This window comes from Embiotoca jacksoni, unplaced genomic scaffold, assembly GCF_022577435.1.
Source record: "Embiotoca jacksoni isolate LCO1_2020_lvr unplaced genomic scaffold, fEmbJac1.0.p SCAF_103, whole genome shotgun sequence".
In the NCBI taxonomy this organism is placed as follows: Eukaryota; Metazoa; Chordata; class Actinopteri; family Embiotocidae; genus Embiotoca; species Embiotoca jacksoni.
The window spans coordinates 267,780-279,779 of NW_027185234.1; the positions used below are offsets into that span (position 1 = coordinate 267,780).

Here is a 12,000-nt window from a genome sequence, read left to right on the forward strand (position 1 = left end):
GACTGTTCAGTGTTAGTGACAGTAAAACACCAGAAATGCCGTTTAATGTCCACGTTCTGTTTCCCAACATTGTTTTTAACTCTTATTTCCTGGTTCCTCTGACTGACAGCCATCCTGGCCAATCAAATGGAGAAGCTGCAGGACCTGAGCCAATCAGAGCTCCAGGATCTCCTGGACAACCCGAGAGGGTGGAGTCTATGGCTCTGGAGTCTGACGAGGTAAAAGTGATGTTTCACTCTTCCTCCAGCCCCGCCTGCTGGTTCAGAGGAGAGTTTAATAGTTCTGCAGAGTGTCAAACTGACAGGACGATGCTGTCCCTGTGTCTGGGAGCCCGAGGCCCGGCTGGTTCTGGTTTGGTGAAGTCTCTTCCACCAACTGTTACATCAGAGCCTCTGACTGAAGTGTCTCCAGTCGGTCCGGTCCTCCTGGTCTGTTGCCATCCTCCTGGTCTGTCATTCATTAAACAATTAATAATATCATAATAAATAAACAGACAGACAGAGAACCCACTGCTTCTCTAAAAGTGTTTAGTCGACAGATTCCTGGAGGATGACGTTTGTCAAAATGCACAGTTGTTACTAAAGAACATAAATGTACCGAAGTGAAGTGAACCAGGAATCTCCAGCCAGCTCATTGGATCAGCAGGAACTTCCTGGTCGGTTCATATGGTCCATGAGCTTCTGGTGTCTAAACACAGTTGACACTCCACAGGAAACAGCTGGAAGCTGTCAGGTGACCTGTGTCTGCACTGCCGGGAGAGATGGTAAAGGGCACCGTGAGCTCCTCGGTGTCTCAGAGGAGACCCAGGACAGGTGATCACTGTCTCCAGCAGGGGTTTCATGTTCAGCTGGACGTCTACCTGCTGCTACTGACCGGTGTGTTGGAGACCTGATGCTGTCTCTGTCCGCCTCAGATCCAGAACATCCAGCTGGAGAGAGAGATGGCGCTGGCATCCAACCGCAGCCTGGCTGAACAGAACCTGGACATGAAGCCTCGACTGGAGGAGCAGAAGGAGGTTCTGGTGGAGAGATACTCGCCAGCTGGAGGCAGTCCGAGGAACCTACAGACAGCACTGCTCCCTGAAAGGTAGGCGGAGGAGGAGGGGGAGGAAGAGGAAAGGGAGGAGGAGGAAGGGGAGGAGGCTCAGTGTCTGACACATGAAATTAAATCTAAGTATGTTTAATAGAGACGCGTGCAGGGTGACACATGGAAACCCCAATTTAGATTTAGATAACGAAGGAGGTAAAGACGGAGGTAACGAAGGAGGTAACGACGGAGGTAACGACGGAGGTAACGACGGAGGTAACGAAGGAGGTAACGACGGAGGTAACGAAGGAGGTAAAGACGGGAGGTAAAGACAGAGGTAACGAAGGAGGTAAAGACGGGAGGTAACGAAGGAGGTAAAGACGGAGGTAACGACGGAGGTAACGAAGGAGGTAACGAAGGAGGTAAAGACGGAGGTAACGAAGGAGGTAAAGACGGAGGTAACGAAGGAGGTAAAGACGGGAGGTAAAGACAGAGGTAAAGACGGGAGGTAACGAAGGAGGTAACGAAGGAGGTAAAGACGGAGGTAACGAAGGAGGTAAAGACGGGAGGTAACGAAGGAGGTAACGAAGGAGGTAAAGACGGAGGTAACGAAGGAGGTAACGAAGGAGGTAAAGACGGAGGTAACGAAGGAGGTAAAGACGGGAGGTAAAGACAGAGGTAAAGACGGGAGGTAACGAAGGAGGTAACGAAGGAGGTAAAGACGGAGGTAACGAAGGAGGTAAAGACGGGAGGTAACGAAGGAGGTAACGAAGGAGGTAAAGACAGAGGTAACGAAGGAGGGTAACGACGGAGGTAACGACGGAGGTAACGAAGGAGGTAAAGACGGGAGGTAAAGACAGAGGTAACGAAGGAGGTAAAGACGGGAGGTAACGAAGGAGGTAACGACGGAAGGTAACGACGGAGGTAACGAAGGAGGTAACGACGGAGGTAACGAAGGAGGTAAAGACGGGAGGTAAAGACAGAGGTAACGAAGGAGGTAAAGACGGGAGGTAACGAAGGAGGTAAAGACGGAGGTAACGAAGGAGGTAACGAAGGAGGTAAAGACGGGAGGTAAAGACAGAGGTAACGAAGGAGGTAACGAAGGAGGTAAAGACGGGAGGTAAAGACAGAGGTAACGAAGGAGGTAACGAAGGAGGTATCGAAGGAGGTAAAGACGGAGGTAACGACGGAGGGTAACGACGGAGGTAACAACGACGGAGGTAAAGACGGAGGTAACGACGGAGGTAAAGACGGAGGTAACGAAGGAGGTAAAGACGGCGGTAAAGACGGGAGGTAAAGACGGAGGTAACGACGGAGGTAACGACGGAGGTAACGACGGAGGTAAAGACGGGAGGTAACGACGGGAGGTAACGACGGGAGGTAAAGACGGAGGTAAAGACGGAGGTAACGACGGGAGGTAACGACGGGAGGTAACGACGGGAGGTAACGACGGAGGTAACGAAGGAGGTAACGACGGAGGTAAAGACGGAGGTAAAGACGGAGGTAAGGAAGGAGGTAACGACGGAGGTAAAGACGGAGGTAACGACGGGAGGTAACGACGGAGGTAAAGACGGAGGGTAACGACGGGAGGTAAAGACGGAGGTAAAGACAGAGGTAACGACGGGAGGTAAAGACGGAGGTAACGAAGGAGGTAAAGACGGAGGGTAACGACGGGAGGTAAAGACGGAGGTAAAGACAGAGGTAACGACGGAGGTAAAGACGGAGGTAACGAAGGAGGTAAAGACGGAGGTAAAGACGGGAGGTAAAGACGGAGGTAACGACGGGAGGTAAAGACGGAGGTAAAGACGGGAGGTAAAGACGGAGGTAACGACGGGAGGTAAAGACGGAGGTAAAGACGGAGGTAACGACGGGAGGTAAAGACGGAGGTAAAGACGGAGGTAACGAAGGAGGTAAAGACGGAGGTAAAGACGGCGGTAACGAAGGAGGTAAAGACGGAGGTAAAGACGGAGGTAACGACGGAGGTAAAGACGGAGGTAAAGACGGGAGGTAAAGACGGAGGTAAAGACAGAGGTAAAGACGGAGGTAACGACGGGAGGTAAAGACGGAGGTAAAGACGGAGGTAACGACGGGAGGTAACGACGGGAGGTAACGACGGGAGGTAACGACGGAGGTAAAGACGGGAGGTAACGACGGGAGGTAAAGACGGAGGTAACGACGGGAGGTAAAGACGGAGGTAAAGACAGAGGTAAAGACAGAGGTAACGAAGGAGGTAAAGACGGAGGTAAAGACGGAGGTAACGAAGGAGGTAAAGACGGAGGTAACGACGGGAGGTAAAGACGGAGGTAAAGACGGGAGGTAAAGACGGAGGTAAAGACAGAGGTAAAGACGGAGGTAAAGACGGAGGTAAAGACGGAGGTAACGACGGGAGGTAAAGACGGAGGTAAAGACGGAGGTAAAGACGGAGGTAACGACAGGAGGTAAAGACGGAGGTAACGACGGGAGGTAAAGACGGAGGTAAAGACGGAGGTAACGACGGAGGTAACGAAGGAGGTAAAGACGGAGGTAACGACGGGAGGTAAAGACGGAGGTAAAGACGGAGGTAACGACGGAGGCAAAGACGGAGGCAAAGACGGAGGTAACGACGGGAGGTAAAGACGGGAGGTAACGACGGGAGGTAAAGACGGGAGGTAAAGACGGAGGTAAAGACGGAGGTAACGACGGAGGTAAAGACGGGAGGTAAAGACGGAGGCAAAGACGGAGGTAACGACGGGAGGTAAAGACGGAGGTAACGACGGAGGTAACGACGGAGGTAAAGACGGAGGTAAAGACGGGAGGTAAAGACGGGAGGTAAAGACGGAGGTAACGACGGAGGGTAACGACGGGAGGTAAAGACGGAGGTAACGACGGAGGTAACGACGGAGGCAAAGACGGAGGCAAAGACGGAGGTAACGACGGGAGGTAAAGACGGAGGTAAAGACGGGAGGTAAAGACGGAGGCAAAGACGGAGGCAAAGACGGAGGTAGCGACGGGAGGTAAAGACGGAGGTAAAGACGGAGGTAAAGACGGAGGTAACGACGGAGGTAAAGACGGAGGTAACGAAGGAGGTAACGAAGGAGGTAACGACGGAGGTAAAGACGGAGGTAAAGACGGGAGGTAAAGACGGAGGTAAAGACGGAGGTAACGACGGAGGTAACGACGGGAGGTAAAGACGGAGGTAAAGACGGAGGTAACGACGGAGGTAACGAAGGAGGTAACGACGGAGGTAAAGACGGAGGTAAAGACGGGAGGTAAAGACGGAGGTAAAGACGGAGGTAAAGACGGGAGGTAAAGATGGAGGTAAAGACGGAGGTAACGACGGAGGTAAAGACGGAGGTAAAGACGGAGGTAAAGACGGGAGGTAAAGACGGAGGTAACGACGGAGGTAACGACGGAGGTAACGACGGAGGTAACGACGGGAGGTAAAGAAGGAGGTAAAGACGGAGGTAAAGACGGAGGTAACGACGGAGGTAAAGAAGGAGGTAAAGACGGAGGTAACGACGGAGGTAAAGACGGAGGTAAAGACGGGAGGTAAAGACGGGAGGTAAAGACGGAGGTAAAGACGGGAGGTAAAGACGGAGGTAACGACGGAGGTAACGAAGGAGGTAAAGACGGAGGTAACGAAGGAGGTAAAGACGGAGGTAACGATGGAGGTAAAGACGGAGGTAACGACGGGAGGTAAAGACGGAGGTAACGAAGGAGGTAAAGACGGAGGTAACGAAGGAGGTAAAGACGGAGGTAAAGACGGAGGTAACGATGGAGGTAACGAAGGAGGTAAAGACGGAGGTAAAGACGGAGGTAAAGACGGAGGTAACGATGGAGGTAACGAAGGAGGTAAAGACGGAGGTAACGACGGAGGTAACGACGGAGGTAACGACGGAGGTAAAGACGGAGGTAAAGACGGAGGTAAAGACGGAGGTAAAGACGGAGGTAACGAAGGAGGTAAAGACGGAGGTAACGAAGGAGGTAAAGACGGAGGTAACGAAGGAGGTAAAGACGGAGGTAACGACGGAGGTAAAGACGGAGGTAAAGACGGAGGTAACGACGGAGGTAAAGACGGAGGTAACGACGGAGGTAACGAAGGAGGTAAAGACGGAGGTAACGAAGGAGGTAAAGACGGAGGTAAAGACGGAGGTAAAGACGGAGGTAACGAAGGAGGTAAAGACGGAGGTAAAGACGGGAGGTAAAGACGGAGGTAACGACGGAGGTAACGAAGGAGGTAAAGACGGAGGTAACGAAGGAGGTAAAGACGGGAGGTAAAGACGGAGGTAACGACGGAGGTAACGAAGGAGGTAAAGACGGAGGTAAAGACGGGAGGTAAAGACGGAGGTAACGACGGAGGTAACGAAGGAGGTAAAGACGGAGGTAACGAAGGAGGTAAAGACGGAGGTAACGAAGGAGGTAACGACGGAGGTAAAGACGGAGGTAACGATGGAGATAACGAAGGAGGTAAAGACGGAGGTAAAGACGGAGGTAACGAAGGAGGTAAAGACGGAGGTAACGAAGGAGGTAAAGACGGAGGTAACGAAGGAGGTAACGACGGAGGTAAAGACGGAGGTAACGATGGAGATAACGAAGGAGGTAAAGACGGAGGTAAAGACGGAGGTAACGATGGAGGTAACGATGGAGGTAACGATGGAGGTAACGATGGAGGTAAAGACGGAGGTAAAGACGGAGGTAAAGACGGAGGTAAAGACACCCACAGAGTTGGCCGTGATAAGAAGTGCATCTGTAGCTCCACCCAGCAGTGATGTCACTCCCCTCCGAGGACGTATTTCAGCTGTGTGTCCTTTAAAGGATCCGTCTGTCCAACATGCTGCTGCTTGTCCTCAGTGGTCGTTGTCCTCCAGTCTGACTCCTGTAACGCTTCATCAAGACTCCAGATGTTCATGTGTGAAGTCGTCATCATCCCAGCTGCTGGTTCACACCATGAAGACTGACAGTCGTATGATGTCACTTCACGTCTGAACAGGAACAGCAGCAGTGTTTCCTGATCTCTCTCTCTTTCTCTCTCTTTCTCTCTCCCCCTCCATGTTCTGTGCATGTCTCTACCCTCCTCCTCCTCCTCCTCCTCCTCCTCCTTCTCCTCCTCCCCAGATGGGATGTTGGGTCAGGTGTCTCCAGAGGCCTTTTTTTCAAGACTACAGACAGAGGGCGGCAAAACTGAGGTGGAGTCAGAGGTCAGTTCTCCACACTCACAAACACGCGTGACGGGTGATACACCATCATGTGACTGATGTTCACGGTAGATACGAGAACGCAGAACACAGAACACAGAACACGCAGCTCAGACCGTCTGATCAGGGAAAACAGGCGTCTGGATTTTCTTAAACCAGTTTAGACTTTAGTCTGTAGGTTAGACTGTAGTTTAGACTTTAGTGTATAGGTTAGACTGTAGTCTGTTGTTTAGACTAGTCTGTAGTTTAGTCTGCAGTTTAGACTTTAGTCTAGGTTTGACTCATCAGTTTTTTAGACTGTAGTCTGTAGGTTAGACTGTAGTTTAGACTTTAGACTGTAGTTTAGACTTTAGACTGTAGTTTAGACTTTAGACTGTAGTTTAGACTTTAGTCTGTAGGTTAGACTGTAGTTTAGACTTTAGTCTGTAAATTCGACTAGTCTGTTGTTTAGACTAGTCTGTAGGTTAGACTGTAGTTTAGACTTTAGACTAGTTTAGACTTTAATCTAGATTAGTCTGTAGTTTAGACTTTAGTCTAGGTTAGACTTTAGTTTAGACTAATCTGTTGTTTAGACTAGTCTGTTGTTTAGACTGTTGTTTAATCTGTGGTTTAGACTGACTGTAGTTTAGACTGTAATTTAGGCTGTAGTCTGTACTTTAATCTTTAGTCTGTAGGTTAGACTGTAGTTGAGACTTTAGTTTGTAGGTTAGACGAGTCTGTTTTTTTAGACTGTAGTCTGTAGTTTGGACTGACTGTAGTTTAGTCTGTATTTTAGACTGAGTCTGGTTCATGTTCTGTAGATTAGACTAAGTCTGGTATGTAGTCTGTAGTTTAGACTATAGTCCTTAATTTAGACTGTTGTTTAGACTAGTCTGGAGTTTAGACTAGTTCAGACTGTAGTCCTCACTGATCCTGGTGTGTCTCTGTCCACAGACTCTAGCTGATGATTTTCTGGAGGGTTCTCTGCCTCTCGACTCCTTCCTGGATCGCTTCCTGTCGCTGCGTTCACTCGCTCACAGAAGACGCGTGCGGATTGAGAAGCTGCAGGAGATCCTGCGACAGAGGAGCGAGGGCAACCCCGCCGCCATGACATCATCAGCAGGCGTCACCCAGGAGCCCTCCTCCTCGCCGTCACCGTGGAGTCAACAGACGACGACAGCAACGACCACAAATCAGCAGCAGCCGAACTCCAGACCTCCGTCCTCGTCGTGCGCGGCGTCCTCCTCCGGGCTCCCGTACAGCCCGTACCCCGCCTCCCCTCCCAACCCTCCCCCCGCCGTGGCAGTAGCCGAGTCCAACCCCCCATCACACTTCACTCCTTACCCGGGTCCTGGCTCTCCTTTCACCCCCGCAGGGAGCTACTCCACCCCCAGGCCTGCTTTCGGGCCTCCGGCTTCAGCCGCCTGCCCTTACCCGGCGCAGCCCTCCTTCCCCTCCCCTCACCCGGGCTCAGCATTCGGCCAGTACACCCCCGCCCTCCCCCAGAGCGGCCCCGTCCCCTACCCCGCCTCCTACAGCTACGGGGGCTACAGCTATCCAGCTGGGCCGTCCTACTCCAACACTCAGTCACCAACAGGGAGGCCCATCTGCAGACCAGGAGTCCCACAGCCCTTCTCCTGAAAGCACTGCTGCTCCTCCTCCTCCTCTTCCTCGTCCTTCTCCTCTTGTCTTCTTCCTCTTCCTCCTCCTCCTCCTCCTGTCCCAGACTCAAGAGGTCTCTTGCTTTACTTCTCTATGTTGCACTACCCCTCCTCCTCCTCCTCCTTCTCCTCCTCCTCCTCCTCCTAGTCTCAGGTTGTTACGTTGTGTTTAAGTGTTGAAACACGTTTGTCAGACCTTCATCTCTTCATTTCATGTGTGTTGCTGTTTGGCATCAGAAAGTCTTTTTAACACACACACACACACACACACACACACACACACACACACACACACACACACACACACACACACACACACACACACACACACACACACACACACACACACACACATGGAGGTGGAGGGTGGAGCTGTGTGTGATTTAAAACAACACTACTACATTAAAGTACGATGAGAACCAGTAGAATGTCTTCTGTCTCACACCGGAGACACTGTCAGTTGTTATATGTCATCGCCCCCCCCCCCACCCTCCTCCCACACACACACACACACACACACTTGTAACGAGGAGTCCTGAAGCTCCAGATAGGAAGAGACAGACGTGAAGGGAGGACGGAGCTGTGAACACCCTGTTCATATCAGACTCCTCTTCATCACCCTGTTCATATCAGACTCCTCTTCATCACCCTGTTCATATCAGACTCCTCTTCATCACCCTGTTCATATCAGACTCCTCTTCATCACCCTGTTCAAGAAGCCAGAGGTCAGCGGCAGCACCTCCCACTGAGGCTGCAGTACCACTCTCCTCCACACGGTGGCGCTTTATGCCGCGCGCACACACACACACACACACACACACACACACTCTCTCTCTCCTTCCAGCTGCTGTGAGCATGACGAGCTTTTCAGACGTGAATTAAGGAGCGTCTCCCCATGGGACGTCTTCACCCTCGTCTCCCCGTGGGACGTCTTCACCCTCGTCTCCCCGTGGGACGTCTTCACCCTCATCTTTCCGCGGGACGTCTTCGTCCTCGTCTCCCCGCGGGACGTCTTCGTCCTTGTCCCACAGAGACGGTGGTTGTAGTCTTAAAGTGTTTTAGAAGATGCACAAGGCAGATGTCCTCATGTAGTCTAGATTAATGTTTGAGAGGGGACGGCCTGTCAGAGGGACCTGCTGGTTCTGATGGTTCTGATGGTTCTGATGGTTCTGCTGATTGTTAAAAAGCCTTTTGGTTTGTTTCTCCTTTTGTGAATAATTAAACTCAAGTTGATTTGAATTAAATGCTCGAAGTCTTTCATGGAATAAATCATCATTTATTTCTGCAGCAGGACAGCAGAGACATGTAGAGAGACATATTTATGTATCTATATATATAGATATCTATCTCTATATATATATATATATATATATCTATAAATCGTTGTCCTATATATATAGATATAGATATAGATATATATATAGATATATATATATATCTATACAATGCTCCAAAAAATAAAGTGAACACTTAAACAACTCAATGTAACTCCAATCAATCCCACTTCTGTGAAATCAACGTGTCCAGTTTGGATCAACACTGATTGAGGATCAGTTTCACCTGCTGTTGTACAAATGGAACAAACAGGTGGAAATGAGGCAATTATCAAGACAACCCTATAAAGGAACGGTTCTGCAGGTGGTGACCACAGACCGTTTCTCTGTCCTCGTCCTTTCTGGATGATCGTTGGTCCCTTTTGCATTTTGCCAGTGTCTTCACCACTAGAGGGAGCATGAGGTGTCTCCAACCCACAGAAGTTGTTCAGGTAGTGCAGCTCATCCAGGATGGCACATCAATGTACACTGTGGCAAGAAGGTTTGCTGTGTCTGTCAGCACAGTGTCAAGAGGACGGAGGACATACCGGGAGACGGGCCGGTCCACCAGGAGACGTGGAGGGGGCCGTAGGAGGACAACGACCCGGCAGCGGGACCGCTATCTGCTCCTTTGTGCAAGGAGGAGCAGGAGGAGCGCTGCCAGAGCCCTACAAAATGACCTCCAGCAGGCCACTAATGTGCATGTTTCTGCTCAAACTGTCAGAAACAGACTCCATGAGGGCGGTACGAGGACCCGACGTCCACAAGTGGGGTCTGTGTTTACAGCCCAACACCGTGCGGGGCGACCGGACTTTACCGGAGAACACCGAGATTGGCAGCTTCTCCGTCGGCGTCCTGCGGTCTTCACGGATGAGAGCAGGTTCACACTGAGCACATGTGACAGACGTGACGGAGTCTGGAGACGCCGTGGAGAACGTTCTGCTGCCTGCAACATCCTCCAGCGGGACCGGGTCGGCGGCGGGTCAGCGATGGTCTGAGGAGGCGTTTCTTCGGAGGGCAGCGCAGCCCTCCGTGTGCTAGCCAGAGGTACCCTGACTGCCATTATGTCCCGGGATGAGATCCTCAGACCCGTTGAAGACCATCTGCTGGTGCAGTGGGCCCTCGGTTCTTCTGATGCAGGACAATGCTCGGCCTCGTGTGGCTGGAGTGTGTCAGCAGTTCCTGCACGATGAAGGCATCGATGCTCCGGACCGGCCCGCCCGTCCCCCAGACCTGAATCCAATCCAGCACATCCGAGACATCGTGTCTCGTTCCGTCCGCCGATGCCACGTCCACCGCAGACTGTCCGGGAGTGGACCGATGCTTTGATCCGGGTCTGGGAGGAGATCCCTCAGGAGAACATCCGTGGTCTCATCAGGAGCATGCCCAGGCGTTGTAGGGAGTGATACAGGCACGTGGAGGACACACACACTACTGTATGTACTGTAATGTATGCATGCACACGATATATATAGACCTCAGTCTGGAATCAGTCACGGATGTGTGTGTGTGTGTATATATATATGTGTGTGTGTATATATATATATGCGTGTATATATATGAATATATATACATATATGTGTGTGTGTATATATAGTGTTTGCCCCCTCCTGTTAAAACATAACTTAACTGTAATTTATCACACCTGAGTTCAATTTCTCGAGCCACACCCAGACCTGATTACTGACACACCTGTTCTCAATCAAGAAATCACTTCAATAGGACCTGCATGACAAAGTGAAGTAGACCAGAAGATCCTCAGAAGATAGACATCATGCTGAGATCCAAAGAAATTCAGGAACAAATGAGAAAGAAAGTAATTGAGATCTATCAGTCTGGAAAAGGTTCTAAAGCCATTTCTAAAGCTTTGGGACTCCAGAGAACCACAGTGAGAACCATTATCCACAAATGGAGAAAACATGGAACAGCGGTGAACCTTCCCAGGAGCGGCCGGCCGACCAAAATTACCCCGAGTGAGCAGAGACGACTCATCCGAGGTCACAAAAGACCCACAACAACATCCAAAGAACTGCAGGCCTCACTTGCCTCAGTTCAGGTCAGTGTTCATGACTCCACCAGAAGAAAGAGACTCGGCAGAAATGGCTGCATGGCAGAGTTCCAAGACCAAAACCACCGCTGAGCAAGAAGAACATTAAGGCTCGTCTCATTTTTGCCAGAAAACATCTTGATGATCCCCGAGACTTTTGGGAAAATACTCTGTGGACTGACGAGACAAAAGTTGAACTTTTTGGAAGGTGTGTGTCCCGTTACATCTGGAGTAAAAGTAACACCGCATTTCAGAAGAAGAACCTCATACCAACAGTAAAATATGGTGGTGGTAGTGTGATGGTCTGGGGCTGTTTTACTGCTTCAGGACCTGGAAGACTTGCTGTGATAAATGGAACCATGAATTCTACCGTCTACCAAAACATCCTGAAGGAGAACGTCCGGCCATCTGTTCGTGACCTCAAGCTGAAGCCAACTTGGGTTCTGCAGCAGGACGATGATCCAAAACACACCAGCAAGTCCACCTCTGAATGGATGAAGAAAAACAAAATGAAGACTTTGGAGTGGCCTCGTCAAAGTCCTGACCTGAATCCTATTGAGATGCTGTGGCATGACCTTAAAAAGGAGGTTGGTGCTGGAAAACCCTCCAATGTGTCTGAATTACAACAACAACTCTGTAAAGATGAGTCGGCCAACATTCCTCCACAGCTGGAAAAGACTCACTGGAAGTTATCGCAAACGCTTGATTGCAGTTGTTGCTGCTGAGGGTGGTCCAACCAGTTATTAGGTTTAGGGGGAAACACTTTTTCACACAGGGCCATGTGGGTTTGGATTGTTTTT

At 50.6% G+C, this 12,000-nt stretch overlaps 2 protein-coding genes across 2 annotated transcripts; both read left to right on the forward strand.

The window, feature by feature from the left end:
* The first annotated feature begins 113 nt into the window (after nucleotides 1–113).
* vps37c (VPS37C subunit of ESCRT-I) lies at nucleotides 114–9,084 on the forward strand. Its single transcript, XM_069175100.1, is given in 6 exon segments — nucleotides 114–181; nucleotides 184–218; nucleotides 914–1,036; nucleotides 1,038–1,086; nucleotides 6,121–6,203; nucleotides 7,134–9,084. Coding segments are annotated over 6 exon segments (1,032 nt in total). The 5' UTR covers nucleotides 114–126; the 3' UTR covers nucleotides 7,821–9,084.
* On the forward strand, nucleotides 1,088–6,062 carry LOC138213788 (pro-resilin-like). Its single transcript, XM_069175043.1, has 5 exons — nucleotides 1,088–1,802; nucleotides 1,840–2,578; nucleotides 2,704–3,635; nucleotides 3,687–3,821; nucleotides 3,873–6,062. The coding sequence occupies exon 5, from the start codon at nucleotides 4,671–4,673 to the stop codon at nucleotides 5,208–5,210; it is 540 nt and encodes a 179-aa protein (XP_069031144.1). The 5' UTR covers nucleotides 1,088–1,802; nucleotides 1,840–2,578; nucleotides 2,704–3,635; nucleotides 3,687–3,821; nucleotides 3,873–4,670; the 3' UTR covers nucleotides 5,211–6,062.
* Nucleotides 9,085–12,000: the final 2,916 nt, after the last annotated feature.

Excerpts from the sequence above, each read along its gene's own strand:
- LOC138213788 (XM_069175043.1), top strand. The coding sequence starts at position 4,671 with ATGGAGGTAAAGACGGAGGTAACGACGGGAGGTAAAGACGGAGGTAAC.